The 19,728-nt window shown below is 48.9% G+C and overlaps 1 protein-coding gene across 1 annotated transcript in view; it reads right to left on the bottom strand.

Annotated features, from left to right (window-relative positions):
- SIM1 (SIM bHLH transcription factor 1) overlaps positions 1-18,242 on the bottom strand; it is a 68,862-nt gene extending 50,620 nt beyond the window's left edge. The window contains exons 1-8 of the mRNA XM_068985374.1: positions 18,068-18,242; positions 8,807-8,889; positions 5,411-5,500; positions 4,805-4,913; positions 4,584-4,669; positions 3,658-3,857; positions 3,353-3,459; positions 2,583-2,730 (exon numbers count right to left, since the gene is read on the bottom strand). Of these exons, the coding sequence (XP_068841475.1) occupies positions 2,583-2,730; positions 3,353-3,459; positions 3,658-3,857; positions 4,584-4,669; positions 4,805-4,913; positions 5,411-5,500; positions 8,807-8,889; positions 18,068-18,242 (998 nt within the window). The remainder of the gene's footprint in view (positions 1-2,582; positions 2,731-3,352; positions 3,460-3,657; positions 3,858-4,583; positions 4,670-4,804; positions 4,914-5,410; positions 5,501-8,806; positions 8,890-18,067) is intronic.
- Positions 18,243-19,728: the final 1,486 nt, after the last annotated feature.

The raw sequence follows: 19,728 nt of genomic DNA, 5'->3' as shown, positions 1-19,728 counted from the left end.
AGCCAGTATAAGTACCACTGCCTCTAAAATTCCTACATTCACTGTCACAGCCACTAATTAAAACAAGGTAACTGAATATTTCTATTCATCATTACTTTTGTTAGATAATAATGACTGATTTTTCTAGGCATATTTTAACTTGAACAATAAATTTACCATCAGGAAATCAGAAAAATGAGTTTCTCAGGAATATAGCTCCCACCAAAATGTCAACTTTCATTTGACCAATGATTATCTAAACTTCTCTCTGCTTTCATGACATGAAAACCCCCTCACAATATATGCTATTAAAATATCTAAATTTGGAAAACATCTGGCCTGTCAAGTTATTTGGAGGGGCTTGTGGTTTGCCGTGTATTGTTTGAGATAGTGTATTTGGAAGGAATTCACTTATCATTCTCAGGCTTCACAGAGAACTAGCCCTGAAAACAAATGTATGTGGTAGTTCACTGCTACCATAGAGAATCAATAGCCATCTATTTAATTTGCTAAGACAATGTAAATTAGTAACTTCCAGCCAGATGTGTGATATACACATCAAACAAACTGCAACCTGTTCATTATGAAAATCCTGTCAACACACACAGAGCCACTTGATGACATTCCATCTAAGGCAATTTCCACATTTACAGCTATAAAAATTGTTCTCAGAATTTTTATACAAAGAATTGGAGCTGAGACTCATAAAAGGGTAATCAATTTCAGCTTTTCATCTTGTGTGCTTCTGTGTGTTTATTTCTCTTTTCATTCAGCAGTATAAAACATTCAGAAAATCATGTGCAATGCTATTTTTTCTTCTGTAAATCATTTATCCTCATTACATCTTTTTAATCTTATGTAAAGTTGGGAGCCTAATCCTGCAGCTCTGAAGTGTGTAAAGTGAAGAATGATGGAGTCAACAAAAGAAAGAAAGTACACTTGCCCACCAGAAAACAAAACAGAATATTTCAAAATGACTCTAAACATAAATTAAGTTTACCCATTGGGAGGTCCAACTTGCATTCTGATCATTTATATGGGGCTGTGTGACTATATACCCTGCTGTTTGATAACAAATGATTACTAACCACAGGCACCCACCAGAGAACAGAGTGTATGTATAATGCTCGTGATGTCTCAGACATACAAAGCACCTTCTTAAAGAATGTCCGTTTCCTTTCCATGGTAAGCAGACATAATTTTTCACTCTAATACTTCTGCTTCACAAAGTGGCTTGTTTTATGAATTATATTTTGCCGTTTTCTCTTATGTTTATCTTAATAATGTGAAAAGCTGCATTTATTAAAATAGATGGTTTTGTACCCCAAATATTGGTATGTTTTCTGCTCTGTATTAAAATCCACAGCCTTCTTGTTATTACAAAAACTTAACAGTATCCATTTCAATACCATTTACTAAAATGAAAGAAAGAAAAAGTTTCTTTATCACCAGCTATTTTTCTTGAATACTGAATCCTCATTTAAGCCAAATTCATTTTCCAAGTCTACTGAATTAAATTTTATTGTAAAACAGGGCAGAGTAAATAATCCTATTGCCAAGCATAATATTTCCAACTACTACATTTTTAATTTGCTGAGTTAAAAGAACATGAAATTAATCTATTCCTCATGGCCAATAGTATAGTCTGATTCAAGATAGCACCCTTTAACCAACATCCTAATGTCAAAATAGCATTCCTACTAAGTGCTCAGTATGTCAGTGCTTCCAAAGTAAATAACTGCTCAGGCTCTCTAAAATCACAAGAATTTCAACCTGCACTAAAAAATGAAAAACAACAACAAGAGGTAACTGCACACAAAAGGGTTCTTCATAAAGGCTTCAACGCTAAGCGATTCTACTTTCACTAACATTATACAGAATGTGTTTTCTTCACCAGTGGCATACCAGGACATGTGATCAGCCTACAGGGCCACATTGGCAAACCGAAATGATTATTGTTTCTAGAAAGACTAAGGTTCCAGTGTGGTCACCTGGCCGCCCAGCCAGTCTCATCCACAGGTGGCTTCCAGACCGGTTCCTCACCTAGAGAGGACAGGGCAACAGAAAGGCCCCACCACGACTGGCAGCCCTAGCTCCTGTGGGGTCTCTTCACTTCCTAGAGGTTGAAGTTAGACCCTCCTGGTCACTTAAACCCTCTTGGTGGTTCAGGGACGAATCACTCTCAGAACTCTGAACTTTGATTGGAGACTCTGGTTAAAATTAAGCACTTCAAACCCAGCTTTGAAAAGTGAAACAGATGTCCTGTTTGTTCACTATAAATGGCTCCGTACGTAGGACCCTTCTCTCTCTCACTCCCTCCCTCCCTCTCTCTTCCTGCCATATTAAATTTTATTTAAGAGTGCGCTTAAAAGGTTAAAAAAGAGAGAGTAGAAATCAAAAAATAGACTGTGAAGGGGAAAACTCCCAAACCTTTCTCTGGAACATAAGGACCGCTCTTCATGATGATGAAAGTGCTAGAGCTGTCACCTCCCAGCGCAGTCAGCGCTCGGGGTCAAAACCGACCCTACCCAGTGGACCCCAGCCTCGCCTGAGGAGACCAGCGTCGCCTGCAGTGGGCCACGGAGTCCCAGGCGTGCACTCACGTGAGGACGTAGTTGACGCTGACGATGCAGTGCGGCCTGGACGAGCGGCTGTTGTGCACGATGGTCGCGTAGCTCTGCACCCACACCCAGCCGCCGTGCTTCGCCAGGAACCGGTAGTATTTGGTGGTCACCTGCCCCTTCACCAGCACTGATGGAGACAGAAGACGGCTCGTGGTGAACAGACTTGCTCCTGAATCGGCCCAGATGTTACCCCTGGCGGTGGGGAGTGCAGGTCCCCAGGGAGCCCTAAGAGCTGCGCCCAGGCAGGAGGGAGAGACATCCAGAACATTCCCAAACGAACAATTCGTCCTGTTGAGCTGCATTGAGTCCTCCGGTCCCTCAAGATTTAAAAAAGAGGGGAACACTTAAAAGTTGGGGGATTCTCGAGACTCGACATTCTAACTATAGAAGGTCAGGTGTGGGCATCAACTCCCGGATGCTCGCATTCCCTATCCCAGGAGATTAAGCTCAAAGCAAAGTTGTTTCAAAGCTGAAGTGAGTCAGTGCGAGCTTGAGCCCAGTGGGGAAGCCTTAGATTCCATTTCCATCTTGGGGGAGGGGAGGAGGCGGAACAAGACCTTCCTGGGAGAACCTCACCCGGGAACTCAGAAACTCCCTCGGCCTGCAGGAGGCCCGGGGCTGATTAGGCAGATGAGCTGGGGCCAGGACTGGGGCAAGGCGCGCTGGGCCTCTCCTAGCAACACCACCGCCGCTTCCCCTTACCAGCACCGTCCCGCCCCCACCTCCCGCCCGGCAAGGTGGCGTCTTACGCAGGTGGTGGGCGCAGCGCAGGTGGAAGGTGTCGCAGCCGTGAACGTGGTGATACAGAGTCTTCTCAATCAGGTCCTGAGGTTCGTACCCTGTCAGCTCCGCCACTCTGCGGAGAGTAACCCCACGGGATGAGCGCGGGGTGCGGGACTGCCCCCACCGCGAACAGCCACCTCAGAGCTGTGCCCATCCTCAATTCTCAGGGCTCCCTCAGTCACCTCATCCACAAAATGGGTCGACGAGGGGCTCTCGGCGACTGAGCTGGGCCGCCCTCCCGCTAGGGCGGACTCCGGCCCTGGCCACCCACCTGGAGTCCAGGAAGATGAGCTTCATGTCCAGGCTGGCGCGGAACATGAACATGTTGCTGTGCAGTTTGATCTCCGTGACGGCGCTGGGGGGCAGCGAGTGGCCCACGGCCACCAGGCCCACGTTCTGGTAGCAGCCATCGAAAGGGGACATGTCCAGGCTGTACTGGCGGATCTTCAGGTAGCCGCTGCAGTGAATGACCTGAGGCGGACGGGGAAGGCCGGAGGCTCAGCCACAGGCAGGAAACACCCCAAAAAGGTGGAAAAGGGACTGAAACATTTGCAGACTTTTCTCGGCCACAAACGCCTGTGCCCCACAGCCGGTGCACTGAAGTGTCCACTGTTATGGGGCTCCCACGTGTCTCAAGGGACTGACGCTCCAGCCTCAGTGGACTCATTTAAGAACTGATGAAAATGCAGAGGCCTGAGCCCGCCCAACCCTAATACATTCAGATCGCCAAGTGGGGCTCTGGGATCTTCATGTTCGCTGCCATTAAACAAGAAAATCTTGCATTCCAGCTAAAGCTCTGGTTCTTAACCTCTGGCGGGGGAGGGGGCAGAATCTGACGCTATGAGTAAACTCTTCGAATCCACCGAACTGTTTCAGATGCTTTACACATCCCTAAGGCCCATTACCAGCCCGAGGTTAAGATCCCCAGCGTTCAAGGCAGTATTCGAACCCACTGAGACGTAAGCAAGCTTAAAACACAGTCTCCAGCTGTTCACAAAGTTTAATGGCCCTTGCCACGCGCCCGTCACAGCGGCGCTGTGACGTTTGGGGCTGGGGTGGGGGAGAGCCGTCCAGGGTAGTCCTGGCTGCAGGAACCCCTCTCCCCACCCTCACGAGCCTCCAGCCCTGCCCCCTTCGCCGGCACGCTGCTCGGTGGGCGCGGCCGCCAGGAGGCGTGGATCTTTCTCAGCCACGCACCTTGTAGCCGCCGCAGGTGAGGCCCGCGTTCCTCTTGGCCAAGACGCACTTCATCCTCAGGAAGAAGGAGCGCTCGATCTCGTACTCTGCGGGGGGTGGGGTTGGGGTGGGGAGCACGTGAGAAAGGCGGCGGCGCCACGGTCCCTGCCGTAGCTAAAGGAGGAACAGCTAGCAGCTGACTGCGATGGGGCCCCGGTGTCGCTCGCACGCGGCTGCCTTACCCTGGACGAAGTGAGAGTGGTAGGGTTGGTGGGCCGTGAGCACCGCTGTCATCTCGTCGTGGTCCGCCGGGTGGATGTATTCGTAAATGCTGTTCCCGGTCAGCTCTACCTGTAAAGAGGTGGGTATCACCGTCTCCGAGGTGGTGGGACGTCCCACGGAGGGGCTGAAAGATTGAGCCAGGGGGTCTGCAGGGGACAGGAGCCTCAGCTCCAGAGCTGATCCTGAGTTCTAATTCCAGTTCTGCCTGCTACCTATTGCAACCTATCTAAGCCTCAGTTTCCTTATCTGTGAGAGGAAAGAATAACAATAGTAATTATAGTAATAGTAGCAGTAGTAATAGTAACAGCTTCCTGGCAATCTGAAAAAGACATCATGACATAAATATGTATGTCTTTGGTTTAGGCTATAGCAGCTGGAAAAGGCAGCCAAAAGGGCTTGGGGTGGATGCTAAAGGACAATTAGAGGAAGGGGAAGATCCAGACCTCCTGCCAACTGAGATGTTTTCAGTCCTAGAAACACATAGAAACGCTTTGGGAAAGCCCCACCCCCTGCCTCCAGCCCTGGCTGTAAATATTGAAGGCTGGAGGTGTGGACCACTCACCTACCTGAGAAAGACCCAGGTGGACTGAGGCTGTCTCAGAGATGTACATGATCTTCCCATCTGGGGCCACCACAAAGATGAAACCATCCAGAGTCTGCGGAGACAGAAACCATTGAATGGAGAGCCCTCTGGGCCATTGGGAGAAATTGGGGATGGGGGGGAGTGATACAGAAGTACAGAGAGATGGAGTAGACAGAGGCTAGCAGGAAGGAGGGCAAAAAAGAAAAAAAGAAAAAAAACCTAGCCACAAGAGTTCTTTTGTTCATTCCAAATTGGTAAGCATGGAGGAAGTGGTGGGTGAAGCTACTGTCCTCCAAGACTGAGGATTCAAGAAATGAACAAAGCAGACATATCTACACATACACAGACATTCTGGGGGAAAACCATAGCCTGTGATAAGAGGTGGGATGGGTACTAAGAAAACCAGAGGTTTCCTGTGTCAGTCTTGGAGAGTTTCATGGTGGGACATTCTATAATGGAAAGCGTGCTAGTGGGGTTTGGGGAACAGTAGGCACTGGGAGATGTGGAAGGGCTGGCAGTCTGAAAAGTTTGTAGACAGAAGGCAGTTGGCCAGTGGCTCTGGAAAGAGTCCAGGAGAGGGGGATTTAGGAGATGAGAGTCTTTCGGGGCAGCAAGTCCACACAGCAGTGCTACAGAGTATATGTGTATGTTTACACTGATGTAGCAAACTGACAGGCTCTCCACGAAGAAAAATCTTAGACTTTCACCATTTCTTTATCTTTGTGAATAAGGCTTCAGTCCAGGTGGTGGAGCATCAGGATGAGTCAGATCCTGCTCTCAAGGAGCCGGAAATGTATAAGGGACAACAGACCTAAAGCCTATATAATGACCATACAGCTGAATGGACAGTGCTGTGAAGGACTAGAGGCTGAGTAGCCTGAGACCTGGGGAAAATCAGAGTGGTCAGAGAAGCAGAATTTAGAAGAGCTGTCTGAGCAGAACCTTGAAGAGGAAGCCTGGATATGAAAAGGGAAGAAGGTCATCCTAGACAGAAGAATGATATATAGAAAGCAGGCACTGGGGGAGAGGAGAGGATGCATCTGGTGTATTCAGGCATGAAAGGTTTGGTGTACCAGACATGAGGCTGAGGAAATACACTGGTGCTGGATTGTTGGAGAGTTTGGGATGTCATTCTGAGGAATTCAGAGATGCTTTGCAGGCATCAGGTTCCAACAGAGTAGGGAAATACATAGCAGGCTTAAATGTGGATGTGTTGGTGGTGTTTTTTGTTTCATTTTTCTGGCAGAATGTGGACAGTGACCTATAGGAGGAAAGAGGGGAGATGAGGAAATCAGGGATGGTCAAGCCTCAACTCGGTGGTTCAAGGAAGACAGAGTGGGGAAAGAGTCTAAGATGATTCTGGCTGTTGTGGAATTTGTGGTGGCAGAAAGAGAAGCTGAGACTGACTTCAAGATCATTGAAATTTACAGAGGCATGGTGAGTTTTAGTATGAGTGGAAGTCTGGAAGAAGGAGATAGTGAGTTCTTGTCTTGGGCATGCTAAATTTCAGGTATAGGCAGATTTCCATTTGGATGTGTCCAGACGGCAGCAGGAAATAAAGGTCTGTTGCTCAGGAGAGGGATGTCTAGACAAGAAGTCATGCAAATGTGGGGAAAGGAGTTGATATGGTGGTGTTGGCTGAGATAACCCAGGAAGCCTTGAAGCTGTAAGAGGAGAAACAAAGCTGGAGCCTTGGGGAAATGCCAGCATTTATAGTCAAACAGTGGTGAGAAAACCTAGACTAGCAAGCAGAGAAGGGGAAGAATCCAGGAAAATGTGCTACTTTAGAGACTAAGGGAGAGGCAGAATGTCAAGTAAGCCATGTCACCTCCATCCAGTCTTTGCCCAAATGTCACCTTCCCAGTGAGGTCCTCTGCAACTGTCTTACCACTAAACACAGCCCTTTTCTTCTTCACCTTCTTTTTCTCCATGGCACCCACACCACTGTCTTACTATGCAGTGCACCTGAGTGGATTTGCAAGGCTGCTCTCCTTAGAATGTCAGTTCCATGAGGCCAGGGCTTTCTGCCTGGCATGCAACTGGCCCTCCTGTGTTTGTGGAATGAACGAGGTCAGGTAAGATAAGAGATGAGCATCTTATGCTGAACAGCAAAATACAGCCTGTGCAGAGCACACCTTCTAGGAGAGAAGCCATACTGCAGTAGTGTGGGAGTAAGGAGAGCCGGGTAAGCCATGGAAACCGAGAGGATCACTAAGTCCTGTGAGGAGTCTGGGATGAAGATGAGGGAAAACACTGGGCAAGGACTAGAAGGGGTGACTGTTTGGGTTGTGCTCTCTTGTTTATTTTGATGAGGAAAGTTAGCTGGGAATATGGAGGGATTTCGGAGGGGGTCAGTTGCTGAGAGACAACCGATGAAAGGTGTCCCCGAGAAAGGGAAGAGATAGTGCCTTTTAGTTAAATTCAGGGCTGTGGAGGCCACACCTGGAAGGGAATGCTCACACAGGGCCTCTCTTTGCCCTATGAAACTAAAATCTCTTTTGGCCTCTGGGATTGAAGGAGGAACTGAATAGTGATGAGACTGGAAAGGCCAGGCCACTCCTGCCATGAGACGCTAAGCATGCCTGGCCAGGGAGGGAGGACCATCTGAGAGTCCCCAGTCTGATGCTAAGGCTCCCACATGAGGAGCTTTGGTGGACTTGAATAACAAGAATAAAAGGGTGCAGGGTGGGGTACAAGTGTCAAGTCTAAAAATTCAACGGGGAGTTTTACTTTTTTAAATAGTTGCTAGGCGACTTACTCAGGCAATGGACAATTTCAAACGGTGTACACTGCAAACAACGTGGTAATGGGCACCTCCACAATGGATAAACTCATTACCTGGGGAGGTATGTGTGCTACCGCGAGGGTCCCTGCACGGCCTGGCAGGGCTGGGATGAGGGCGCCTGGAGAGAGGAAGGAGCCCCGGGAGCTACAGGAAGCAGATGAAACGAGTTGTGGTCGCAGCTGCACCCGGAATGTGTGGGCTTAAAGCACTGACGGGCATTTCTACCAGATTCCGGCTATTTCTGGGATAAATCCTTCATTTCGGACGGTTGTGCAGCCGGGCTTCGGCAGCTTGGCCCGAGGGCTGCGGTTCCCTCTGCCGAGTGGTGTCGGATGGTGCGCCCTCCCTCTGTTCACCCGTCCTGACTGTGGCCTTAAAGGGCTCCCCTCCAAACCCAACGCGCTTACTGTCACCTGCTCCTCCCTCTCCACCTGGCCAGGAGACTTCCACACCCAGCGAGGTCAGGAGCCTAACATTTTAACTTTATAAGGAGTCATAGGGACCGCGTGTGAGACGGCCATCTTCGGACAGTTCCCCATTTTCTGGGGAACAGGAAGCCTGGCTCCGGCCCTCGCACACGTGCCGCGTCAGTACCTGGAGCAGGTGCGAGCCCAGTTCGCGGCCGACGTTGTCCAGGGGGCTGGTCCTACTCGAGTGGCCCCACGCCTCGCCAAGCCCTGTGAAACACAGAGACACCCTTAAAAGATGCACTCCGACCCGGCTGGCGGTTTGAGAAGTAGTTTAGTGGGTCTGTCACCCAGGCAAGCTTTCACACACAACCGGACACCGTCCGGGCTCCCTGCCCACCTGGACCGCGGGAACCCATTGAGTCAACGGAGGCTCCGCCCTCTCAACTCCAAAGGAGTTTAACAGACGTCAGACTCCCTCTCCCTCTGCATGACCGGCCCCGGCTTCTCAGGAAGGACAGGGTCCTGGCTGAGCGCCCCACTCATCCACCCCGGCAGCACCCCAAGCGGCCTCTTTTGAGGGCACTCTGTGCCCAGAGGGGCCTGACACAACAGCAGAGCGGTAACTTTTGTGCAGGTTCACTAGTGTGCTTAGAAGGGCGAGGGACACTACTCACCCCAAGTTTCATCATCCTTATCACGAGGCCGAGGGTGTCCACACATTCAGCGAATACCGTGGCCTGCCCAGAAAGACCTGAGACTGCGGGCCAAGGCCAGCTCGTCCTGGTGGGCTTTCTGATTGGCTGTGGGGCTCTCCAGCCCTTTTCCTCCCCTTGGCCTCTGACTTTAAAACGCTTCGGAAAAATTCGTTTGCTTGGGGATGGCTTCCAGCACCAGCTACCCTCTGCAACCCTTCCTCTGCCTTTCCTCTCTCTCCTAGCAGCCCCCACTTAACGCGTCCTAACCTCAGGTCCCCACCCTCACCCCAAGAAAAACCCAGGAGCTTTTCTGAAAGCCACTTATTTTCAGGTGCTAACACTATCTTACAATATTTACGTCCCATTTTGGACATAGGGAATCACTCCCCTTCTCTAATTCCCCGGCATCAACTACTAACAAAGACTGCCCCTTCCTGTCCTTGATGCTATCACCTTAAGCTCTCTCCAGGCTTTGCCACAAATCAGTTCTCTGGTGATGTCTGAAAAATAAACCTCCCTGTATCCCCGTGGCTCATTTTTCAAAATTTAATATGGAGTTTGCTATGGTACCTGTTTTCAGGAAGAAAATGAAAAATAAAACAGAAGAAACTTGCAGAGGTTAAACTACTTATGGGTAATATCTTTTAACAATGTTGCTGCTGAAATTAACATAACTAGGTAGTCCAATTCTTTTATGCTTCCAACCACTGAACAAGGTTAAACGTGATAAAAATGGGGGGGAGGGGATAATTTACTGAATTACTGCTTTTATGGGACAAATCACTAGGAAGTACCCAATAACAAACACTCGCATTGTAAATGGGGGTGGGGGCGGATCTTTCAGAATAAAACACAAGAGTTGGGACTCAAAGCGGCTTCCGAAGCAGGCGATCAAAACTCTGGTAACGAGTAACCGTGAGCGCCCCTTAAGCTCGAATCAGGTTTTTCTGGGTGTTTGCACATCTAAATAAATCTAACGATTTCCCCGCCGCTCTGCAAACACTGATCCGCCCCCACCAACCCCCACCCTCGCCGGGACTCCTCTCCCTTCCTCGCGTTGGGCAACTCCTCCTGATTCTTCCTCCCTCCCCAGAGTGACTCCACTGCCCTGATTCCTGCGGTCCTCCTGGACCTTTCCGGAGGGCCCTGCCACAGCAGCCGGCACACACACAATCCTTCCTTCGCCTTGTTACTTTCTCTTAGCTCCTGCCGTCTGAGTCAAGCTCTATTCCTTGGTTTCACCCCCATCACACATACCCAACCAGAAGAAGTGGCGGGAGGGTGTAGTCGAGGAGGTGGCACGGGGGAGTGGGGAAAGGATCCTGCCGGGAGAGCCCGGGACTCGGGTGGCGCTGGCCCTTTGACGCTGGGGCCCAACGGAGGCCTGAAAGCCCCGAGCTTCCCGGGGCGAGGGGCCGGGCGCTCGGCGGGCAGGGAGCTGGCCGCAGCCGCCTTGCGTCTGGGATTGTGCCTTCCGCAGCTCCCCGAAGGGTGTGAAACTTGCTCGTGGAGCCAACAAACGCTTTATTCTAAAATTACTAAGGTTCTCCAAAGCGGCTGGGGACACCCGGGAGCCGCCTCCCGACCAGAATCATCTGAAACCCCCTACCCCCGAGCTGAGCTCAATGTTGAGTACCGGTTTCGAACTCCCGGCGCCAGCCTCTGCTGGTTGTGGTCTCTGGGGGCGGCCTCATTATTATGCGCCTACGAGGGAAAAGTAAGACTTCCCTGCAGGTTAATAAACAGCCGGGCCGGGCACAGGGTGACAGGAGCCTCCCGCGCCCTCTCCTGTACCCCCCACCCCCTCACCTTTTAAGGAACCTTTTGCTTTCACGGAGCATTGCCTTCTCTCCCGTTCCCGGTTGAAACCTCCCGCACACGGTCGTGTCTGGGTTAATGTTTTATAAAGAACTGGCTGCCTTCCTCTACCTGTCTGGCTTTTCTGACCTAAGATCAGGGCTCTGAGCTCTCCTTTCAGCCGGCCCAGGACACCTTCCAAGCCCGGGGCATGGGTTTCATCTCTCAAAAAGCCGGGGGTAGAGTGGAAGCAGAGACCCCTCTCCCTGGACCCCGTCACCTTCCTCCCGCACTGACGCGCTCCCACCCCCAGTTTCTGTTGGAGAGGGGGGTAAGCCGAGATTTCGTTTCTGCACTTGACCTACCGCAGAAAATTCGCAAATCCTTTGATTGTCTGTTTAAAATGAGGAGGAAACCAGCTCCCTTTGCGGCAGGATTACAGTGGGAACAAGATCTAAAGATTCTCTTGTAATTCGGTGAGGCCGAGGGAACGGGGTTTTGCAAAGGAGAGAAGGAGCTCTGCGAGGGAGGCGATAACTAAATCGGGTTTTAGACAAAAGGATTTTCCCCAGCTAAAGTGGCCGAAGACAAAGGAAAACATAATCTATGTTGGAAGATTTCCAAGATATGCCACATTAACCTTAGCAGATAAATTTTTCTTCTCCCCGCCCCCTCTCCCCTTAAAGTCTGGTTTATCATATTTACATAAGTAGTATTAGAAGGGATGTATCTATTATGGATCTAAAGGACTAGCTCACATTTCACGTGAAACCCCGGGCGAAGTTTCACTGTTGCTTTACCCTCAGTGCGCCGTTGAGCCATTTCCATTTAAATACCCCCTGACCCAAGGATTACCTCAATGGACTGACTGCACGGGTTTTGTAATTTCCTGAAAATGAGATTTCGATTTATAAAACAAGAAACCAATTAGTAACCAAATGAGGCGAAGTAGATCCACTAAAATTGACCTAATCCCACAGGCACAATTTAGGCCCGTTCTTGGCGAATGAATGATGAGCCCCAGTCTAGCGTGAGCCCAAAGCATCATCCAGCTGTGTTATTGCAAGCAGCAAAAATAAATTGATCGAGCTTTTCCTTCGGAATGAGTTTCATACCCTTGACAAAATATAGATTGCAGACCAGGTATCTCCTCCTTCACCCAGTCAGGAAGAGGAGGAGGAGAAGAGCTTGTTCAACAGTTTCGCTGCCCCCCCCCCCGCCCCCTTTAATAAATACAGTATCTCAATAGAAAGGTGTTCTCCTTGTTGCCCTTCCCGGAAACCTTCAATTCTTGGATGACAGGGAGCTGTCCCGTGACCTGACCACAACTTGGTGACTGAGACGGGAAAAGCCCTCCGAGACCCCGCGTCTAACTTCTGGTCCCGGGGGACTTGTCTCAGCCACCTGGTTTGTCCACAGGGCCTCCGCGTTCTCACTGTGCAACCCTTTCAGCCTCAGAACAAGCGGTATTCGTGTTCCGGCTCCAGGAGCCTCAGCGGCTGGGCTCTTTGGGACAGAGAGGGACGGAGATCAGGAGCGTTTCGCCCAGACCGAGCGGTCTGGAGCGGTCACTGGGCAGGAGGCCGCTTCGCGCACCGAAACGCACTCAGTACCCCCACGGGGGACGCCTGGTGCGGCCTCTGGGCCATCTGGCGGGTGTGGCCCACCTTCCGACGACACTGGTGGCCGCGCGGGGCTGGGGTTTGCCCCGTGCAGGGTCCCGGGCCCCCGAGTGCGCGTGTGCCCAGTACTCCCCTGCCTGCCTCGGAGACCCCCAGCCGCGCCCAGGGAATCCACTTCTGTCAGTGTGAACCTGGGGTGGACACCGACGGTCGCAGCGCTGACACTCTCTGGGCGCTCGTTGGAGCTTCGGCCCCTGAGGTAGGGCTTCCCGGGCGGGGCCGAGCCCGAGAGAACACGAACTGCAGGAACGAGGACAGGCCGGGTCCGGCCAGGTCCCGACTAACGCGTGGGACGGACACGCACGAAGGGTTGACCATAGTGTGCGACGGCTGAGAGCCTCACGCAGTGTCTCCCCGAGACCGGACCTTCGAGGCTGGCCGGGCTGGGCGTCCGAAGACCGGCGCGGGCGAGGCCGATGGGTCTGTCCCGCGGCGCGGGCCTGTCCCGCTTCGGTTCCACTTGGCGGTCGGGACGCACAGCTTTGCCCCTCGGGCGGCATCTTGGCTTTAGAGGAGTTTTAGAGGCGGGCCGGGCCTGGGGCAGTGGCCCGCGCGGCACCAGGCTCGGCGGGCGGAGACGTCCTCACGCCCCAGGAAGGCAGAAACAAGGGCCCGCGCGAAGCGTGAGGAGACACCGCTGGCGCACTCTCGGCCACCGGGGCCAAGGCTAGCGGGTCACTGGCCGCCGCCGCGGGGAGAGAATGGGCCGCACGGTGGGGATCTGGCCCGCGGGCCTTGGCCTACAAGCCTCCCCGGCGGCGGGAGCTTCGACAAGGTCGCTGTCCCTGGTCTGAGCCACGGAGGTCGAGTGATATCGCTCCGGAGCCGTCTGCCCAATGGCGCTACCAGAGGAAGAAGCTTTGGTCCTCAATGCTCAGACAGTGTTTTAGTGTTTTCTGATTAGGAGGCCCGTTGCAAAATAATTAAGGATTCCCCGTCCCCATGCAAAATTTAAAATTTCTTGGACCACAGACTGACAATGAGTGCACAGCTATTATCATAAGGTTTTAGCTGGGACGAAACCTTATTCTCTTGAGAAATACTTGATCCGACAAAGAAATGAGGCAAGAATTCATAGATTTGAATTCTGTGTCCACATTTGTATCTGCAAAACCTGGAATCTGCCAAGAATCCCCCAGATTGAAAAATAACTCCCCCTAGAAATCAGGTTTGTCCCCTGGAAATTTAACTTGATTTTAGTTTCAGAGGAGTGTACCCTGCTTAAAAGTATTCTGCCATAGCTTATCATACCCTGTTTTTATAGTTTTGCTGTTGTTGCTATTACTGTTTTTATTAATGATTACTCCCTTTTCCAAAAAAAAAAAAAAAAAGTACTTCTTCCATTGATCTGGTCTACAATTTCTAGCACATAAATCTGCCTTGCAAATGCTCTGCCCAGAGTTTAGTTTTGCACTCTACATTTTAAGTCAACATCAAAACTGGAATTAAACAGAGAAACTCAGCGTGGAGCATAAACTGTGCTTAAAGGCGTTTAAATGAGAAAAACTTCTGTAAGAAAATAAACATGGAAACCTAATGCTCAATCATTTCCCCAAGCAGCAAGAAAAACATCCTTAAATCACCCATCCACGTGGGAAATGGGGCCTCTTTTCCTCTTTCAGTTCTCAACCTCAAAAAAAATATAAGGTGATTAAGGATTTCAGTCTTGAGGTGAATATTACAGCAAGTGTCTGTGGAGGTTTGTTTAATCATCCTTTTCTTTCCAGCCTTTGTAGAGACTCCTACACAGTTACTGATTTCAATTCTGTCATTATTTTTATTTTGCCAAGACATGTTGACAAAGAAATGGCAGTAATGTTACCAAGATATTGAATGGCCATAGATTTGAAAACATTTGATCTTTTCAAAGGCCACACTATGCAAGCCACTATGCCCCCAGTAAAAACTGTATTATAACTGGATAACAAATACATATTTTAGTTGAACTTGTTCTTTTTTGTATACAAATCAAGTCATAACATCTCTTTTTTTTAACTTGCCTCTTTGGCTTTGAGAACACCAAAAACGTATATATCCAGATATGCCAACTTTTCCTTTGCAAGGCTGTTTTAGAATAGAATATATTACCACTTGGGATATGCAGTTCTAATGATTTCCCACTAATTGTCCCAGACTTTTTGTTTTTATTTTTACTATGAAATTTCCAATTTAATACTGTATTCTTAATTATTCCAGGGGCCCATATCCCATTCTTCTGTTCCTTCTCCCTCGATTTTTTTCCCTCAACAGCTCAATTTTATCTATTGAGACAAATAAAAGCTGAAATTTGCTCTCAGACCAGGAATTTACTAGACTCCTGGGCGCAGGGTGGTTAGGAATTGTATTCAACAAATGGTGGGAGGGTAGCTATATTTTAAGTATCTTTCATTTTTTTCACGTTTAAGTATGGAAGGATTTCTGTTTAAGTCTTTTGGCATTACAGGGTATTATAAATAAAATGTAATATGAGCAAAACCAGTAAAGTTTTATAGTCATTTTTATGCCTAATAACTGATGCCACCAGATTTAGAATTATTTTAGATTATATACTTTGCAAAATCCATACGTTACATGTGATAGCAGGCTTATTGTGATGAAAAAGTTACCTTCATCTCACCTTTAAAAATTTGTTGAAGACCTACTATGTGCTAGGATGGTGTCAAGACAGATGTAAAAATGTACTTCATTTTCAAACAAATTATTTCCATCTCTCCACACTAAACTATATTACCTCCATAAAAAGTGCTCAGTTTCCTCCACTGCCATGGACCTAATCTTGCCCACCTTTCTTGCCTTCAGGCAACAGCTGAACCCAAATTTGGCACCCTCTGCAGGTTGTGCTTGGTTCTGCGGCCTTGTGATTATTTTGCTCTTTCTGAAAACTGTTAGTTTTATTGTTTGTTGCTGTTGTCCTTTAACATTTTAAAGGGCTGAATCTGGGTTTTGGACTTTTGAAGCTAATCTAGACTCAAAATTAAAACCTCATCCCTAGGAACCAGCTGTCCGGATGACCCTAACTCACCCGGTTGAGGCTTCGGGTGAGTTATGAGCTCAACAGTAGCTGGGGAAATAAATGATGTGCCCAGAGTTCACACATCGTCCATCCCCTCCTCCCCATAAACTCGCACGCATCCAAAGAAGGGAGAGGAAGGAGCGGCCCCTGGCCAAAACTCTGAAGGAAGGTGAGTGGGGCTGCAGAAAGTACATCGCCTTTAGAGTAGCCACAGGGGACAGGCCTGGCCAAACAAGGGGACTCCAGCGGGAGTCTTCACCCGCGCTCTTTTTAAAATTAATGAGAAGTTGGCTAAGAGGGTTTACTTTTTGTTCCTCCTATTTATCACGCAATTTATAATTTGTGGAGTTAGCATTAAATTAAACAAGAAAGCTTGCTCTCTTAAAAAAAAAACCAAAACAACAAAACCCAGCCCGATTCCCTCCGGCCGTGCCTGCCCGGGGTCTGCACGACACAGAGGAGCCCCTGGCCCAGCGACTCCCCGGGCGCACTGTCCCTCTCTGTGCCCTCCCGGGAAGCCGACCCGCTATTCTTTTCCTCCGCGATTACTCGCAGCCTCACAAGCAGCACCATATGCTGCTTCTGATCAAACAGCGAGCGACATCGGCACCGATAATTGACGAGACCCGCTAGAAATCACGCAGAAAGGGAGCCCACTGAGACCGCAGGGGCTGACAAATCACTGCTAATAATCCTGTTAGGAACAGAGCGGCCAGCGGAGTTCGCAATAGCTTTATTTTTATAAAGTAGGCGCTGACAGTATAAAGACAACGATATCTCTTTTTTAAACAGAAGGCAATGTAGCATAATAGAAATTTTCCCACCGTCAATTCTCAGCACAGGTTGAATGGGAAATGTGGTTTTTTATTACATAAGTTGCCCCTCCTTTTTTCTCTTTTCTTTTTTAAAAAAACTTTTCAGGTATGTTAGGTTTTGATTCCTCTCCTCCTGTAGTTTCCAAGGTCAGATGAGATTGTTCAAGGAACTGCTTTATGACAAAATGACCATACTTACAGCTTTGCGCTAAAACTGAACTATAAAAGTTGTCCTTTAGTGCTCCTGACTAATTTGGGGGCATGTTTTGCAAGATTTTGATTCAGATAATAACTTGTAGTCAAAATGAAGCAAAGTGAAACTCAAAGTCCAATAGTGATTCTTTCCTTCCCTCTTTTCCCTAAAAGAAACAACAAATTCCAAACATCCAAAATCAACAATAACATAAATCTCTCTGGGTCAAATAAGATGTTCTGGTTTGTAAATAAACAGGGTTCCTTCTCTAGAATTTGTTTGTTTAGTATTCTCTCCTTTACACTTCCAAATCGTCCTTCCCCAGCAAAGACATATCTAAAATATTTTAAAAATCTGTTTGTATGTTATTTGAATGTGAGTAAAGGAAAAGATAGGGAAACAGAAGAGAGGCGAGTCCTTCACCTACTGAATATAAATGGTTTCATACACGACAGTGTTCTATGAAGGCTACTTTGTCCTCACACAGTGAATCTTGATAATCTAAATACATATTTTAAATCATGTCAATAGTTCAGCTATTCTAACTTCTAGGCCTTATAAGACAATTTTCCCAGGGATTCATTTGCCAACCTGCCACCTAAAAGATATTTTCTAAGCAGGCAAGTGATCTTAATTCAATCTTATATCTCAGAAAAAATATCAAGCCCAGAGTTGCAAATCAGAGTTAGTCTCAGAATCTGTGACCATCTCAACAACTCAGAATAAATTTGCAATAAGTAGTCGAGAGACTGGGTAAATTCAGAACATATTTGTTCATGAACTAGCCTGCTCCTCATCTGCTGAATTACTGATATATTGAGAAATTATTATCTCCACGTACATGGGTCTGTCTAGACATAGCAAAAATAGAAGAATTTAGAGATGTTCCTGGTCTCTACTAGATATAAATCTAACAAGAGGAATTAAAAAAGAAAGTCATGTTTGGGTTAGTAGTACTTCCGTCAGAGCCCAGTTATCTAAGTGTTGACAAAAGCACCGTTGGGCTGCTTCCTAATCAAACACATCTGATGGACAGAAGAGAAAGTAATGGGGAAGTAGAAAGAGCCACAGAAAGGCAATAGAAATTCTAAATCCAGCAAGGTTCTTAGTTATTCCAGCATGCTAAACTTCCCTTTGCAGTGAGTGTGTAGGTACATATGCATGTACCTCTCTGCCGGTAGTGTAGTCATTCACTGGCAAATCCCTTACCCCTTCTACCTTTGAAATTCCATCTGGTCAAAGTCACTTACCTTCTGGGAACACTACTCTCATTTTGAGATAGCTGGTGGTGAGTCTGATTATGGATGCTTTGTCCAGCTGCGAGGTGATAGCTGAGGGCAAAGGCAATAATTTAGCCAGTTCGTAAAATTCACTGTTTTCCTTCTCCCTCCTAGTCCGGGCAGCATTTTTGGACTTCTCTTTCATCGTGTCTCGTTCTCCCTTTCTTCTTACAACATAAGTTCCACAGATTCATCCAAAATCAAAAATAAACTTTCAATTAGAGATCATATTTGGCAAAAAATAGAAACCATACTTTGACGAGATTTTTGCTTCAGTGTTTTGATGGTAGTGAAAGAACACCGGCGAACAGATTTTTTTCTTTAAAAATATGGGATGCGAATAAAATTGCTGATCCACGGCAAGCGATTTCGACAATTCTAGGCGTAGCTGGACATCAAATGCCGGCGGGAACCCCGAAAAGCCAGCCTTTTCTTCTGTTCCGCGCTGCAAACCCCAGTCCTCGGGAGATCGACATAATAATCCCCGACGGGTGCTCTCAGTCCCGAGGCCTTGGAGGCGGCTCCGAGCCCCTCGGGGAAGAACACGATCGCCGGACCACTCTTTCAGGCCACTGTGAAGACAACAGCATCAGAGCGTCAGACATCTGCGGCTCCACACTCACTCACGCGCTCGCCCCAATTCTGGGGGAAATGGCCGGGAAGGGCCTCAGCGCGCCTCCGCTTTTCCTTGCCAGGCTCAGTGTTTTGGTTGGTTGGTTAAGATTTGGAAAAATCAGCAGCGAGACTGAGTCCCCTGTAAATAATATTCGTCTTCTCTCACCCCCGTCAGACACATTCTCCAGCCCCCTGGGAAATTGCCCAAACCACAAAACACAGGTCTCGGAAGACCCTCAGGAGCCCCAGGCCAGGCGTACGTTCCCAGGTTTCTGCAAATCAGAATTTCTCCGCAGCGCTCCGGCGCCTCTCGGTCCCCCCACTTTGGTAGGTCCGGAACTTGACTCTAACTTAGGTCTCAAGTCTCAGGGATTCCTCAAAAAGTGGCACTTATACATCGAGTCCCTCGGAACAGCCAAGGAGGAGACCCAGCGCTTCCCTTGCCCAGCGGGGGCGGCAACACGCCGGGCACGGCAGCGCCAGGTTAACAGGTGGCACATTCGCGACAGCCCCTCGCAGGCACCGGAGGCGCCCGGCCTCTCCTCCTCCGCCGTGGAGCAGCGGGCGCCACTGGGCGGGCGCAGGGCATATTCCACTTCACCTACCTTCAGTCCCTGCCGGCGGCAAAGCATGCGGAGGCGCCCACCTCTTAATTGTACTCATGCCTACGGTCCAACTAAGCCACTCCGCGGGCCTCGCCGCTTCCCACCAGCAGAGAGGAGCAGAGCGCGTCCTGGCCCTCTTCTTCTCTCGGTCATGAATTGGGGGATGGGTGCGAGGGAGAATGGGGGGAGGATTCGGGCTTTGGGACGGGTGAGGTGGTTTTAGAATCCTCCTCCTCGGTAGTTGTTATGAAGGAAGTATTATTGCTAATTGGAAGCCGAAAACGCCCCCCTGTAACTTCTTTATGGCTTTACAGGGTTTAGCTTCAACTTCACTCCCGGGCTCCCTCTCTCCCGCCCTCTCTTAATGCCACTCACAACTTCCTCGTTTTTGATTGGCTCGGCGCGTCTCGG

Source organism: Capricornis sumatraensis, chromosome 13, assembly GCF_032405125.1.
Source record: "Capricornis sumatraensis isolate serow.1 chromosome 13, serow.2, whole genome shotgun sequence".
Classification (NCBI taxonomy): domain Eukaryota; kingdom Metazoa; phylum Chordata; class Mammalia; order Artiodactyla; family Bovidae; genus Capricornis; species Capricornis sumatraensis.
Note: the sequence above shows the minus strand (reverse complement) of the source record. Positions and strands in the feature narration are given on the sequence as shown.